The sequence below is a fragment of the Salvelinus sp. IW2-2015 genome, linkage group LG5 (assembly GCF_002910315.2).
Source record: "Salvelinus sp. IW2-2015 linkage group LG5, ASM291031v2, whole genome shotgun sequence".
Lineage (NCBI taxonomy): Eukaryota > Metazoa > Chordata > Actinopteri > Salmoniformes > Salmonidae > Salvelinus > Salvelinus sp. IW2-2015.
In genome coordinates this window covers 9516658-9532733 of record NC_036844.1, presented here as the reverse complement: position 1 = coordinate 9532733, position 16076 = coordinate 9516658, and the positions used below count along the sequence as shown (strand labels likewise).

The following is a 16076-nucleotide window of genomic DNA, read 5'->3' as shown; positions in this document are numbered from 1 at the left end:
CTTTTTTTAATTGAAAAAAAAATACAAAAATGTGATGGTCTAAGTCCACAACAATCTAATTGGGTGGAGCTGTCAGGGCCTGGCTTCCCAGTGGGTGGGCCTCTGTCCACCCAGACCCATCCATGTCTCCATGCTAAAACCAGTCGAGAGCTGCACACTCTTACTGTCTGCAGATTATATTCCGCTGAAACTAGGCTGTGTGCGGCGCGCATGTGAATATATTTCACGTACTTTCCGATTATGTAGGCTACTTTGTGCATGATTTCTCTATTGTACTACATACTTGATAATTCATATAACTCCGCTACATTACTTTGATACGCATCAGTAGGGATTAAGGAGTATACGCAATGCCCACTGGAAAAAATGTACATACGGCTTATACCTGCGTATACCCTCCACTACACCACTGGCCCTTTGCGTTTTACAAAAAGTGCATTACGGTTACTGTCCTTTCATAATCACGAACCTGTCACACACTGAAGGTCTGACCATTAGGTTCGCCAACATGTCAATAATAGATATTAAGAATGTTAATATACTGTATTAATGTTTCAACAAAGGAGTGTATATATTTGGCCTGGCAAAGCGGTTTTATGCGCTGACTGAATGGAAGCTGATAATTGTGAGTTTTTTACTCTGCTGGTCTCTGCTGGTCTCGGGAAGAAATGACCAGTCCTCTCTGTCTGAGACCGAGTCAGGACAGAGTACAAATGTATTCAACACCGAGACAAGACCATATTGACTGTCTCGAGACGGGATTCGAGTACTACAACACTGGCGGCACCTTACTCATCAATATATGTTAACAATATGACAACCTTACTTTAAATTAATGGGCTTAACATGCTGTATTTTTTAAATTAATGTACAGACAAATTAGAATATTAAGTATCTAACTTGCATAAAGCAGTATACAAAGTTGTATTATAATTTCATAAATTGTTACAAACTCAGTTTTGCATGAAGATTCGTTAATAATATGACAATCCTAACTTAAATTATTGGGCTTAAATTATCAAATAAAATTGTATTCGTCACATGCTTTTAAACAACAGGTGTAGACCAACAGTGAAATGCTTACTTACGGTCCCTTCCCAACAATGCAGAGAGAAAGAAAGTAGATAAATAATAGAAAAGTAAAAACACGTAATAATAAAAGTAATAATAAATACACAATGTTTAACGATAACTTGGCTGTATACACGGAGTACCAGTACCGAGTCGAGGTGCAGGGGTACGGGGTAATTGAGGTAGATATGTACATATAACTAGGAATAAAGTGACTAGTTAACAGGAGAAATAGTAAACAGTAGCAGCAGCGCATGTGAGGAGTCAAAAAAAGTTTGTGCAAAAAGGGTCAATGCAGATAGTCCGGGTAGCTATTTGGTTAACTTACTGTAATGATGTATTCCGTAGTACCTACTTTGCATATTAAGTTCCTTAATTTGCATAATATCGCATTTTAATTTCATACATTTTATTTTTATATTCTACATCAGCCCTGGAAATGTTGTAACAATATGATCACCCTTTCTTGAGGTATTGGACAAAACGTGTTGAATTTAAGAATCCAAACAGGTGATTTGGTGCCATTATTGACTAGGGATTAACATTGACTTGTATACAACCTTTTACGATAATAAGATATTTCATCAATGGTAAATCTCTATCCTCATGAAATGAAGTGTTCTGTGTTCGTGGGGAGCTTTTTTACAACATGGAATACAAAGTATAACACTAGAACCAAAGTTTAATTTTGTCCCCTAACACCTTGAGTATGGCATACAATATCAAATGTATACAATTGACCTTTTTATTCTCCARGGGTTAAGTTTGAAGCATTTTGAGGGCACTCAACTAATAAACATGAAGCTTTTACTGACAGCAGCCTGTGGAATAACAACCGCCTCACCACGCCTAATGGGTGGAGCTTATGGGTTCTGAGGTCTGTTTACTTCCAATTAACACCAACATTTTAAAATAAAATAAAATTGTAAAACAAAGTTTCTGTCATTATTTGATTTCTCATTATTCTATTTCTGGTTTTGTTACAAAAAAAAACCCGAAAAGACGAGTCAGTTTGGTTCGTCGACAATTGCGTGACATTGCAGAAACGAAACTCTTCCGTAAACCTTGCTGGGAAACGAAACCTACACCTATCAGAGAGCTTTTTTTTTGTTGCACACGCTGTTGAGGACGGGTGTAAGGATCTTACCGCTCTAAATCCTCTCACACTGCCGAAGCTCACAAGAAGATGATTTCGGTGCTGCTTAACGTTCTTGTGCTGATGTCGGTGTGGGGCCTATCTGGGGCAAGATATCGAACAACCCCATCAGGTACCGCATTCAAACACACACAGATACTGTGTTAGGTGTGGGTTCTTTGAAGTGTTTAGTGACAAATAACTTTTTAAAGTAGTGCTACACAGATAATATTGGATTGATTGATGGATTTGTTGATTGATTTATTCTCTGCCTCAGGCCCCTCCACCTTAGACCTGCGTGGTCAGGTGTTTACAGTGACATATAGAGGGGAACTCACCATGTACACAGATGCGATGTCTCCCTCGCCCTCTCCCTACTCCTCTCCCTCCCCTTCTCCCGACTCCTCTCCCTCCCTCTCCCTTACTCCTCTCCCTCCCCTTCTCCCTACTTCCTCTTCCTCCCTTCTCCCTACTCCTCTCCCTCCCCTTCTCCCTACTCCTCTCCCTCTCCTTCCTCATCCACCACCTTGAATCCCTACACCACCTCGTATCCCTACACTACCTCCTCTCCACTCTCTCTGCTCTGACTGTGTGTCTGCGTTACATGGCCGAGGAGGGAAAAGACTTGACTCTCTTCAGCCTCACTCAGGGGAACTACTGGAACCTTTTACTGAAAAGGTATTATGGGATGGACCACCTCTCCATCTATTCCTCCTCCCAGGACTTTCGCTCCTATAAGGTGCTCATGGGCGTCACAGAGCCATACCCCTGGACCAGCCTGTGTGTTACCTGGGAGAAAAAGACAGGCCTGGCCCAGGTGTGGAGAGGCGGGACTGTCAGCGTCAGGAAGAGGGTGTTTGGCCAGGTAAGAGGAGAGAATGTGGGAGAGGAGTGGGGCGGATAGGTGAGGCACCGCTGCTGACCCAGTGCCTCTCAACATGACTTGAGATTGTTTCAGTATCTCTCAAAAGTTGTCAATAAACTCCTGAGTCTCATGAAGTAATTCAGCATAATGTAGATTATCGTTTTTCTTTAGTTGATATGTATTCTAATTATGCAATATTTTTCTTTGTATTTCTTTGCGTGTGTGTGTGTGTAGGTGACCAATGGGCCTCCTGTCTTGAAAGTGTATAAGTTTGAGGGTCAGGTAACTGACGTGGAAGTGTGGGACAGAGTCCTCTCCCCAAGATGGATAATGGGCTACATGTCTGGGTGGCAGTCCTACTGGTCCTACAGCCCTGGTAATGTGCTGACCTGGTCCAAGGCCATCTACTCCACCAATGGAGAGATCTTTCTGGAGAAAAACACTTATAACTCTGACCATCAGTCTATCAGAGGCCACGACCAGCGCCCAGGACCAATGAAAAGGAAGACAAAGAGAAAGTTTGAATGGAGGAAGAGTGAGAATGCAGAGCARAGACAGAGGGCATGGCTGTAGGGGAGAGTAGTGATTGCCACCACTGGCGATTTTAACTTGTAAATCTTGGGGCAAAAAATAACAAAAGTGGGATGCATGCCAGCAAATCCACAACACAACACTAAACAATACATTAATTGCACTATAACGGTGACAAACGGTGCCCACAAACGGCCTATATAAGCAGATCAGAGGCAATCCGTAATTTTGATTAAGACAATGGAGAGCTAGGATGGATGTAGTCAATATAACTATTTTAGCACTTTTGAAATGTACAGCGACAGAATTCAGAACATGGGCCATTCTTACAGTGTTTTCCCTGTACACCAAGTCAGAACGATAGGACAGATAAAGGGGGCATATAAGCAGACAATGAAAGCTTACACTAGCTTACAATATTCAATGATTACATTTCTCTAAAACAGGTTATAGACTACATGAGCACCACCAAGTCAGAACAGTAGGTGAAATTAAGAGGGGTAAATAGACCAAATTATTAGAGTGAGGCACATGGGCTACTAACATCTTACTACACAACAACCACTTAGTACTACTTTCTTAGCTACAGTGTACATATCTATGATATATTTGTTTTACATTGTTTCCAAACTGCTATGTGACACGTATTAATGCCAAAATAACATGCAAAACAGGCAAGTCTGTATTTATTTTTTTTGCTAAAAATGTTGGGCTCAAAACAGCCCCACCTGCACTGAATGACAGGTCGCCACTGATTGCCACTAACCCATACTTTAGATTAGAAGATGTACCTTATGTCCTATTGATGCTCCTTGGTTGATACTTRTGAATCACTTAATGACTGCATTAAAAAGATAATTAGACTACAGTATAGGCGACATAGGCCTATATAACTCAATAATATTGAAGTAGATGTCWTGTTCATTCAATTGAGTTCTACTTTGCTAATTGTATGCTACTGTCTGTAATTTTGCCTCAATATTTTTCATGATGTGTATCAACATGTGCGCAATGATGTGCCAAATCTTGATTTGTTGCATTATAGGGTAATCATTAGAATAACCCGACTCAATAGTTGCTGCCATAAGTGATATCTTTTTAGTAGCTGATCCGTCATCAGTATTGTGGAATAATTCTAATGTTAAGGTAAGATTTCACTGGAGAAAGGTGATTCAACTTCCCGAGAGCAGCGCGGTCTCTTTCGATCCTATCAGTATCGGCACATGCCTCAACRACACACTTAGCGAACGTTCTCTTTGCGTGATGTTTTGGGAAACGCACGTTACATCTTCGGCTGATGGAGGAGAAATGCATTGTTAAAACACTCCTAAGCATAAATTCCATCGCGATCTTGAAACTGGGCCCTGGATCTGCTACATTACAAAATTCTGATTCTAACTGATTTCCCATGTCTGTTCTGATGGAGTCAAATTAAATCCTAATCTGGCTGTTGATTAAAATGATTGTTAAGAGTTAAATGACAGCTACATGATTTAAATGATTGTTCAAATTAAGTGCATGGCAAATTAAAAGCAATTGATGAGAGAAAATGTGTGTGATTGTGTTACACTAGTCTTAACCTGGGTCTGTGAAACCGGCCCTTTAGCAAAGGAGGCTGCTGATGGGAGGACGGCTCTTAAGAATGGCGTGTGTTCGATACCATTTTCTTCATTCTGTCCCTGCCTGTCCTCCCCAATTCAGGTGCCACCGGCCACCTGTTAATAATGACATGTTGCCATGTCACAAAACAGCCTCAGAGCGTCACTATTTAACATGAAAATATGTCTTTTTATTTCATCATGTACCATCAATTATGATAAAATATGAACAACAGCAGTTTATGTTGAAGCACAAGCTTGGGCTGTGTAGGGCATCATCGTAAAACATAGCAATCATTTAGATCTCTGAAACTCAGACAGAAACAGATTCTCTAGCKGTGGCATTTACAGTTTCATCTGAACAGATCACTCTTTTATATCGATACTGAGATGAATTCATTAACATTCAATAACCCTAAAAACTGACGGCCATAGAGACAAAAACATGATAAACCATTAAACTACTTCCCAGTCGTCGCAGTTCCATAAACACATGTTTGGTTATGTGCAGCCTGGAGAGCAGCATCAGACCAGGCACCGACAGGAACACTAAAGGTGTGTGTGACCCTGTCTAATTACTTCAAAATGCATCTCTACCCCCCCTGCTTGAAGTAATTATTGATCCTATTCCAGCATGGTGGAGGCTAACTACTAGTCTCATCCACCAGCCTAGCCTGGGTACGACGTTAGSCAACTACAGTATGTTWATGACTACAGAACTCTTTTAGATCAGTGAATATTTACAAGGCAGAGAATAAGGAGGGATGCATGTTACAAGTGTTCAAACGTTGTTGTGATTTCCCTCGTTGTTTGAAGTGCAGGTGAAGGCAGGACAGGGCAGTCCAAACTCTACACTCCCCTCCTGTGGCTCTAGTAGGCACTGCACCTCACAGACAGGGTCACAATGAGAACTGCGAGTCTACTAGCTTATATTACCAGACACCATCAGTTTAMAGCAGATAATATTATGAAGTGAAGGCAGAAAGGTTGATATATATCTCCATGTTGATATCGACAGTTACAAATGGCTTCAAACCGGAAACAGTCTTGGATTGTTTTGTAATCGTTACAAAGTTGAAGTAAGGTGGGATGCATGTTGCAGTGTTTCACAACATTGCTGAACACCGCAGTCCTGAATGCAGGCCTGGTCTTGTCCCTTTGGAGTGGTAGGTACAAGGTGCCTCTATCCACTGGTCCAGGGACAAATATTCTCTCCATAACAGTTGAGGTTAGGATTTGGGCATTAGTTTGGCAATCTGATCCTAGATCTGTGGTTAAGGGCAACTTCTACCCAGAGCTGTGCGAGTCTGTCTCCATGTCTGACATTCCTTCAGTTCAGTAGCTGACTGGCGCTGATGACACTGTGCAACACTGTTGAACACTGCAGTCCTGAACGCAGTCCTGGGTGTCGTGGCTGTTATGGGCCAATTTGAAATTGCACCCTATTCCCTATACAGTGTACCACTTTTGACCATTGGGGTCTGTCCATAAATAGTGCACTATGTAGCGAATAGACTGCCATTCGTGGCGCAGGCCGCGAGTCTCTATGGCACATACTCCTTCAGCAGCTGGCCGGCTATCACCAGTCTCTGGATCTCACTGGTGCCCTCGTAGATCTCAGTGATTCGCGCGTCGCGGTAGTGCCTCTCTGCTGGCATGTCCGTCACGTAACCCATTCCCCCAAGAACCTGGATCGACTTTCAGTTCCGCAGAAGGTAAAGAACATTAGAAGGGTTTAGCAATCCGAGATTTCCCGTGAATTCTGTCAAATCCGCTATTGATTCATYGAGTCTGGCACTACTTCTAGCAAACATGACATCGCGGGCTCTGCGATGCGTACCTGATGGCCGCAGAAGGTAGCGGCCTCCGACGCCGATAGTTTGGCCATCGCCGCTTCCTGTGGGGACATGAAGGAGGAAGTACAACGTTACGTAGTGTGACAGAGAGGACGGTGCGTGTGTGTTGTGTGTGTGTGTACCTTGGTGAAGGGTTTCTTGGCGTCTTTTAGCATTGCAGCCTTCCAGGTGAGGAGACGAGCGCTTTCAACAGCTACAGCCATGTCCGCCAGCTTGAACTGAAACATTGAGAGACACACACACACACACACACACGCACCCCTTTGATAACAGACACTTACACACCTTAACATTCAAACACAAACTTTAACACACGCATACCTGTACGGCCTGCAGCTTGCCAATGGGAGCTCCAAAGGCGGTGCGTTTGTGAGCGTAGTCCGCAGCACAGTCCAGAGCAGCCTGAGCAATACCCAGAGCCTGGGAAGCTATACCAATACGCCCACCGTCCAGGGTTTGCTGTGGGAGAGAGCGGATCAGTACACACGCACAGAGATGGACCACAAGACGTACACCCCCACCCCACCCTACAATCCCACCATGGCTATCTTGAAGCCAGACCCTCGTGGCCCCAGCATGTTTCCCAGGGGTATCCTACAGTCCTCCATGATGAGGTTCGCCGTGGAGGTTGCTCTGATGCCCAGCTTGTCCTCCTTCTTCCCCAGGGAAAGGCCAGGGTGAGGCATGGGCACCAGGAATGCACTGATACCCTACAGAGGGAGGGAGGGAATATATACACTGAGGGAGGGAAGGGAGAAGGATTTTTGTTGTCGGACCCACAAATAGCAGCAACAAGATGAATTGCAAGTATGAGTTACATTGATGAAGTAATAAAATATTGATAGRGAGAGATAGAGGGGGGAGAGGGAGAAGGACTAGAGGGGTGTAACCATGGCTTGAGTCCATCAACGGTGTATCTAACCTTGTGTTTGAGTGACTTGTCGGTGGTAGCGAATACCACAGTAGCTGAGGCATCCCAGCAGTTGCTGATCCAGGCTTTAGTCCCGTTCAGTACCCACTCCCCTCCCTCCTGTCTGGCTAATGTAGACGCTGCCCCTGCATCACTACCATTACCTACACAGAGAGAGAGAGAGAGAGAGAGAGGAGAGAGAAGAGAGAGAGAGCGAAGGAGAGGATAGAAGAGACGTCAACAATGAACAACCACCCATTTCCCCAGGCTGGAGCGTAGAAGTGAGTGGAGGGTTCTGGGGSAAAGGTGTGTGTGTGTRTGTGTGTGTACCTGGTTCACTCAGAGCGAAGCAGCCAACTTTCTCTCCGGTTGTGAAAGGGGTGATCCACTGATCCTTCTGCTCCTGTGTTCCAAACTTCAATATCGGCCCTATGCTTACAAAGACTAGCACACACCACACACACACCACACACACAACACACACACACAACACACACACACCACACACACACACACACACACACACACACACACACACACACAACACACACACACACCAACACACACAACACACACACACACAACTTTAGTATCAGTGCAAAGATAAAACACAGTCTCTTTCACACACAACACGTACGTTGTTGACAGAGACCACACATCCAGTGCTGCCGCATCCCCTACTGATCTCCTCCACGGCCAGAGAGTAGGCCAGGTAGTCCATTCCTGCTCCTCCCAGCTCCTCAGGAACCTCGACAGCCATCACCCCCATAGCACCCAGCTCTCGCACCTGTAGAAACACACAGGTGGATGCATTAGACCCGTGGTATTCAACAACAACAAAAATTGGGGGGGGACAAACAATTATGAGTACAGATTATAACATGGGACAATATACAAATGTTTTTGAGAAAGATATTTGGACAAATAAAAATGTTGAGTATATGTATGTATTAGTTTATTGTCATTTTGATAAGAGAGATGAAAATGTAATGAATTTTGGGGTATTTGTTGTGTCATTAGAGTTGGGGGTCCCTGCTGAAAAAGTTGGAATACCACTGTGTTAGAGAGTGTGTGTGTGTGTGTATATGTGTACCTACTGTTTAGTGGTGTGAGTGTGTACCTGTTGGGCGGGAAAGAGGTGCTCCTTGTCTAGTTTGCCCGCTATAGGAGCCAGTTCTCTGTCTGCATAGTCTCTACAGGTCTGTCTCATCATCTGATGCATCTCTGGTAGCTCAGCTAGCGAGGACAGAGATCTACAGCCACTGACACACAGGCCAAGGGCTGAAGGGGGGGTGGGGGGTGAGATAGGAGAGAGAGAGAGAGATGCTTTAGTACTGTAGGACCTGCTCATGCCTAGCATGAATTTACAACACCGTGACACTATTGTTAGACAGAGTTATCAGTGTTACATTACACCTGTGTGAATCCAACTGTCCAGGTCGATTCTGTGTGACACCCAACCAATGATTATAAATGACCCCAACCCACCCACTCACAACTCTCTGCCTCTGGGGTAAAGGTTGAACACTGGACATGAAAAGGACCTACCGATGATGAAGTTATTATATAGCAACCCTGATTGAGGCCCTTGCTCTCTTAATCTAAGGTTTGACGGATGGATGTAGGCTGTGTGCAAACTACAAAGAATAGTCACTTGCTACTGAACAGTCATTTACCTCTGCAAATTCCCTCAAGAATATATCATGTGATATACTGAACCCATACAGGATCTAAATAATGGAGAAAATCTTCATAACCGGTTAGATCGATTTAGATATATTTTTAAAGGTCATCATCCGTCCACCGCGTTCTTAACCTGTCCCATTGAGAACGCGCCTGCTCGAGTGAAGACTTGAGGTGACACCAGAAAGCTAGACATGTGAATAGATTCCCTACGGTACAATGCCAATAACGTGTATTAGCGACATAGCCACCCAAGCAGCCAGCGCAAACAGGGTTTCTGTGAATGATAAACAATGTCAATGATGCTTACGTTACGGCTGCGATCATTAACCCCATTGAAGTTGCCTTGGTAGTTATTATTGACCGCCACTATAAAGGCAGCATTCTAGCAATGCATAACTGGGTTTATTTTAGAGATGGCTTAGAAGCTAACTAAACACTCAATAAGCTGTCGTGACTTCGCAGGTGTTAGCTCAGTACTAACGTTAGCACAGATAGACCAATGAGCTTAGTTMAACAAATCTTAGCACCCCGGCAAATGACTGTCCCAAGTCAATTGTATTTTCGAAGGATCAACACACTAATAAAGCAAGTACAAAAACCCCGTTGTGTTTGAGAGACAAATGAGCACGTCAATAGTTYGTGTATTGATTGTATACTGACCTTTTCTAGCTTTGAAAAGTGCTGTCATGTTGACTGCTCAGTTTGCTGCTTGTGCAATCATAGAGGAAGAGACGGAAGAGGAAGCGAGACATCCCACTCCCTATTTTTTGTTCTGGTTCATATACAGTCAATGAACTAAGCAGACCAGACGCATAGCGATATAGAATTCAGACAAGTATAACATGTTGGTGATTACAATCGAGCGCCTCGGACAAATTCCCTATGAAATGAACCGGCGCTGTAAACAAGCAAAACACAGCAGCAAATTTAACAAACGTTTTTATTGATTAGCATGATGTGTATCCAAGACTTTATTGTTGTGGTTTCAACAAATTGAAGAACTGCTTTCACTTACTGTATATCTTCATAGGTTTTGAAAACGATCGGGACAGCACAACGCGGAAGCGTCAATTATGACTTAGCAACGGTTATGGAGGAGAACGTGGGCTCTCGGAACCTTCAGACATGTTTTAYATTTTTTATGTAACCTTTATTTAACTAGGCAAGTCAGTTAAGAACAAATTCTTATTTACAATGACGGCCTACCCCGGCCAAAACCTAACGACGCTGGGCCAATTGTGCACCGCCCTATGGGACTCCCAATCACGGTCGGTTGTGATACAGCCTGGAATCGAACCAGGGTCTGTAGTGTCATCTCTAGCACTGAGACCGCTAGACCACTCGGGAGCCCAGTCAAGGTGACGTTGATTAACGTTATACAAGCTTTATCTGCATGCATGCTCATTGTTAGGTAATAATCATTTCCACTGTTCAATTTACAACTGAGAGGCCGAGACTGTCTGTCAGCGGGTGAGAGGGGCTGTGTTCAACCTTTAACCCCTCACTAATCAGATGGTCCTTTCTCAGTCCAACAGGACAGATGGAAGAGAGAAGRACAGAAGGAAGACAAATAGGGAGAATACAGTTGGACGGACAAAAGGGAAGAGAGAGAAAGAAAATGAATATCAAACAGAGAGAAAAGGACAATGAAGCAAACAATGTTGTCACAAAATGTTGTCACAGTGAACACAAGGCTTTGAATAAAGTAGTCCAGGGCGAAAGGAATTCAAGTTTTTCAAAACATGTTTATTATTTGGCATCATAAAAAGTCATTTAGGTTGTTCCGGTCGGTACGATGCTGCCGTTCCATCCCTTTAGGATGGAGTGGTGAAGGGAAGGAAAGAAGGAATAGGATTGGAGAAATAAAAAGCGCCCGATGCGCGGGTTGAGTGAGAGAGGGCTGGATGGCTGCAGTTACAACGTGCATCCACCAGAGGTCGCTCACTTGCTGGCGGAGGTGAGGTTGAAGCAACCACGCTGGTGGAACTGCATGTCCCTGACGCGACGCATGGACTGGATCTGAGGCTGRAAGGCACAGAACTCGTTGTAGTGTCTGTAGTCACCACACTCAAATAGGTACTGGTAGCCTCTGTATCCGGGGTACTGGTAACCCACCCACCTGGAGAGAGAAGGAAAGGAAAGGAGAGAAGGTAATGTTTTGTTACATTTAGATTGATAGTCATTTTTAGGCTGTTTTTAGAGACAACATGAGTCACATTGGAGTTCTGTGTTTTCACTTAAACACAACCCAGCCCTCCTCCCTGTGGCTGCCTGAACACTTCACTTTATACAGTGACACTTCCCACAAGGCCTCATGTTGTCACTAGGCAGGAACCTGCAACTCTGCCTCAGGCTCTGGGCCACACATAGATCACTATACTGCTAATGTATTGCTGCTCTAGTTCTTGCTTCTCCTACAGATGTGGGTTTTTATCTTCGATATAGGTGAGGATTTTGCAGTCCCAGTATCCATAAAAATAGATTTCTGGTGTGTGTGCGTAAGTACGAGTGTGTGTGGTTGAGTGTGTGTGTGTGTACACTCACACTCCACCGGGCACCCTCACGCTGCCCACTCTGTCGGTGAAGCCGTGCGCCCAGAGGGTGGGCACGTCATCCTCCTGGATCTCCATCTTATTGCCCTTGAAGTCGGAGAGCTCAAACAGACAGATCTTGTGCTCCAGGCTGTCCTGTGGAGGGAAGGAGAGAGGGATGGGGAAGAGGGGGGAGGGAAGGAGAGAGGGATGGGGAAGAGGGGGGAAGGAAGGAGAGAGAGTGTCAGGGAAAAGGTTGGAGGGTCTCTTCACTAGCTACTGTATTAGCCCTGGTCATCAGCTGTTTTCGCTCCGGCGAACTCATTCGTCACTGTCATGTTTGGAATGTGTGTGGGAGAGAGTACATTGGAAAATGTGACCGTGTGTGTGTGTGTGTGTGTGTGTGTGTTTTGGAATGCGTGTGTTCCTCACCATGCGGATGGGCCTGAGGGACATGAGGCAGTCGCTACGGTAAGAGTTGCTCCAGGTATCCCAGCGAGGGTACTCTCCCTTCTCCAGGATAAACATCTCCCCACGGAAGTTAGTCTGCTCAAAGGCAACAAAGCTGGAGAGGGGGGGCCGCCGGGAGGGGGGGGCCGCCGGGGACAAGGGGGAGGGGGGAGAGGGATTAGAAGACGGGTCAAAATGGAATGAGCGTGAAGGGCCACGAAAAATGACAGCATCAGTGTTTGGGCTCAAATGTTTGAGCTCAGTGAGTTTGTCTTCCTGTGTGTTGGACTAGCATGTAGAGTTGATWGCTTTGTGTGTGATTGTGTCCTGTAGGTGTGTATGTGTGTGTGTGTGTGTAATCTTGCCCTGTAGGTGTGTGTGTCCACTTACGGGCCGCACTCAACGATGATACTGCGCACTCTGTCCATGCCGCGTTCACACACGTTCATGCACTCGTTCTGGATCTCCATCATTCTGCCCTGGAAGTTCTCCTGGTCGAACAGCATGATCTACAGGGGGCAGTGGTCAGAGGTTAGATGCCATTGTCAATGGAAGAGGTCAAAGGTGAGATACTCTCCTTCTTCCACAAATGTTGTATTCTGTGTTGACCCTTTTGCCATAGAACTCGAACGAATTTGGTGCCTTTTACTACTGCAGGTATGTAACTAGGTCTCAGAGCCCGTTYGTGTCATTCAGTTTATCAATCAGTTAGAAAGCTCTGACGTTCKTCATGGCTCGGACTACCTGTACAGAAGCTTCCTTCCACTAAACCCAAAGCCACCTGCACTGCTGCGAAGGCTGCAAGATCTCTGGGGTCATCTTAAGACCCGCCGACTTAAGTAGCAACATTTACCAACCACAACAAACGCCCTGTATAGTGTTCTATCCATAGTCAATTCACCCAGCTCAGATAAAAGTTCAAAGAGAATGGCTAACTTTAAACTGTTTGCTGCTCCCACACAATGGGTGGACATTACTCTCTTTTTTTTTACTGCAGTTACAATTTGAATCCAGCTCCTGTGCCAAGTGGGTTGTGAGTATTTTTAATGTGTCGACTCACTCTGAAGTTTCCGACGCTGGGTTCTCCGGTCTTAGTGGCCTTGCTAGTGGCAGCGGGGGCAGGGGCTCCCTTGTCCTTGACATCAGTGCCCTGGCTGGAGGCGGACTTGGCGGTCTGAGACATGGTGAGGGATCAGGAGATTCTGACGGAGGGATGGATGGAAGGAGAAGGAAAGGGTGGAGGGAGAGGGGGATAAGGGGTAGAGGGAGGGAGAATGGAGAGAGGACAGGGAGAGGAGAGGAATGTCAGAGGAAAGAAGATGGAGCAGTTCAGAGAGAGTAAAAGAGAGGAAGAAGGGAAAGAGGGCGAGAGAGAGGAGGATGGATGCAAGTAAAGAAAGGGAAAGGGAGAATGGTGTGGGAGGTAGAGAGATCGATTGAGAGAAAGAGGGACAGGGAGCGGGAAAAAAAGAATCAAAACACAGATCAGGTAAAGGTGTGGCATCTATGTTCTCACTACAGAGTGAATGTGTGTTGTTTGTGTATGTGTTACTATTTCTTAGTTTTGTAACTAACTGAGGCAGGAAACAGCGGCCAAACACTTCCATAGGATGGATCAGAATCTCCAAGGAGAAAATAACCATCCATTGTACCAATCCAGCCTGGGGTCTGAGTGCCTCATGTAGGCCCTGAGGCCTGGGCCTCTGTTAGGGCCTACGGCCCCGCCTGGGGGTGACACACCCGGGAATGGTAGGCTGAGAGGAGTGGGCCCCTGTGTGCTGTTTGCTGCTGTGGATCGACTGCTGTTTTCAGTTTGTGTGGGGTGTGTCCTTACCTGCGTGTACAGCTTGCTGTGCCGTGTGGGGTAGGCTGGATCGTGCTGGCCATCTCAGCGCAGAACCCTAGCTTTTATACCCTGGCAAAGGCTGAACGCAAGGGCTCGGTGGACAATAGAAACACCAGCGTCATCAGAGTTGTTCTGGACCAAAGCCCCCTGGGCCATCGCAACAACCAGAACCCCCATCTGCCTGTAAGCACTTTACTGTCAATGGAAAGCCCTGACAATGGCACTTTCCCCTCTGTTAGTGCGCTGAGCCTGTAAGCTACAGTAGCATATAGTGCACAGGAATGCATAGACCTGGAGGGTGTAAGGAGTTAACACACACACACACACAATCTCTCTCTGTATCTTTCTCTAACTCTAACAGGTGAAACTGCACCAGCACTTAGCTTAGTTTTGAAAAGAGAAAGACTTATGATTCAAATGACATAGCGATTTTATTTTGAAGTGGGAAAAGTTGATGAAGAAAAGGTGGGATTGCAATTTATTTCCATTCACGTACGTTTTGTCCGGACTGATTTTTTGTGTGATCTTCTTCTTCATCTGGTTAGTTGAGAGCAATCAATACTACTATAACAACTTTACTCTACAACCCTTACTCTACCAACCCTTACTCTACCAACCTTTACTATCAAACCTACCTACCACTTACTCAACTTTGTACCAAACCCTTTACTCACTACTGATATCAACCAACCTTTACTCAACCAACCTTTACTATACCAACCCTTTATCTACAACCTTTTCCATGTCTCTACCAACTTTATCTAACTGAACCTTACTCAACCAACCCTCTTACTACCTGTATCAACCGACCCTTTATCAAGCCAACCTTACTCACTGACCACGTTCTACTACCAACCTTTTTACTCAACCCAACCTTACTCAACAAGCTTTATCAACCACCTTACTCACCAACCCTTACTCAACCAACCTTACTCAAGCCAACCCTTACTCTACTACACGCTTACTCTAAGCTAACCCTTAACTCACCCCCCCAGTAGCTTGGAGTCGATATGCCCTATAGTCGGTTCTCATATCACGAAGCTTCCTTACTCTACCAACCTTTACTCTACAACCTTACTCTATAACCCTTACTCTACACCCTTACTCAACCAACTTTACTCACACCAACCCTTTACTCTACCAACCTTTACTATACCAACCCTTACTCTACTAACCTTACCTACAAACTTACATACCCCTACCCGTACGCTACCAACCTTTACTCAACCAACCTTACCTACCTACCGTACTCAACCAACCTTCTACTCAACCAACCTTTTAACTATACCCAACGCCTTACTATACCAACCTTTACTCTACCAACCTTACTCCTACTAACCTTACGCTTACCAACCCTTACTATACGCAACCTTTACTCAACCAAACCTTACTCTACCAACCTTTACTCAACCAACCTTTACTCAAACCAAACCTTACTCAACCAACCCTTACTCACCACCTTACTCAATCCAACCCTTACTCAACCAACCCTTACTCAACAAACCCTCTACTCACCACCCTTACTCTGAACAACCTTAACTCAACCAGCTAGTTTTGGAGTCATTAATGCCCTTAGTAGTGATTGTCATTACAGCTG

General features: G+C 45.0%; 2 protein-coding genes and 1 pseudogene across 2 annotated transcripts; 1 reads left to right on the top strand and 2 right to left on the bottom strand.

The window, feature by feature from the left end:
• The first annotated feature begins 1997 nt into the window (after positions 1-1997).
• LOC111964483 (jeltraxin-like) lies at positions 1998-5152 on the top strand (annotated as a pseudogene).
• Positions 5153-6653: 1501 nt separating this feature from the next.
• Positions 6654-10396, bottom strand: LOC111963875 (short-chain specific acyl-CoA dehydrogenase, mitochondrial-like). The gene is made up of 10 exons (XM_070443544.1): positions 10313-10396; positions 9087-9247; positions 8591-8753; positions 8297-8395; positions 7979-8130; positions 7596-7766; positions 7378-7515; positions 7179-7274; positions 7041-7097; positions 6654-6897 (listed from the first exon to the last, which is right to left on the bottom strand). The coding sequence occupies exons 1-10, from the start codon at positions 10338-10340 to the stop codon at positions 6745-6747; spliced, it is 1218 nt and encodes a 405-aa protein (XP_070299645.1). The 5' UTR covers positions 10341-10396; the 3' UTR covers positions 6654-6744.
• A 981-nt stretch (positions 10397-11377) lies between these two features.
• Positions 11378-14539, bottom strand: LOC111963874 (beta-crystallin B1). The gene is made up of 6 exons (XM_023987436.2): positions 14468-14539; positions 13694-13835; positions 13024-13142; positions 12616-12748; positions 12197-12339; positions 11378-11771 (listed from the first exon to the last, which is right to left on the bottom strand). The coding sequence occupies exons 2-6, from the start codon at positions 13814-13816 to the stop codon at positions 11594-11596; spliced, it is 696 nt and encodes a 231-aa protein (XP_023843204.1). The 5' UTR covers positions 13817-13835; positions 14468-14539; the 3' UTR covers positions 11378-11593.
• Between the last annotated feature and the right edge of the window lie 1537 nt (positions 14540-16076).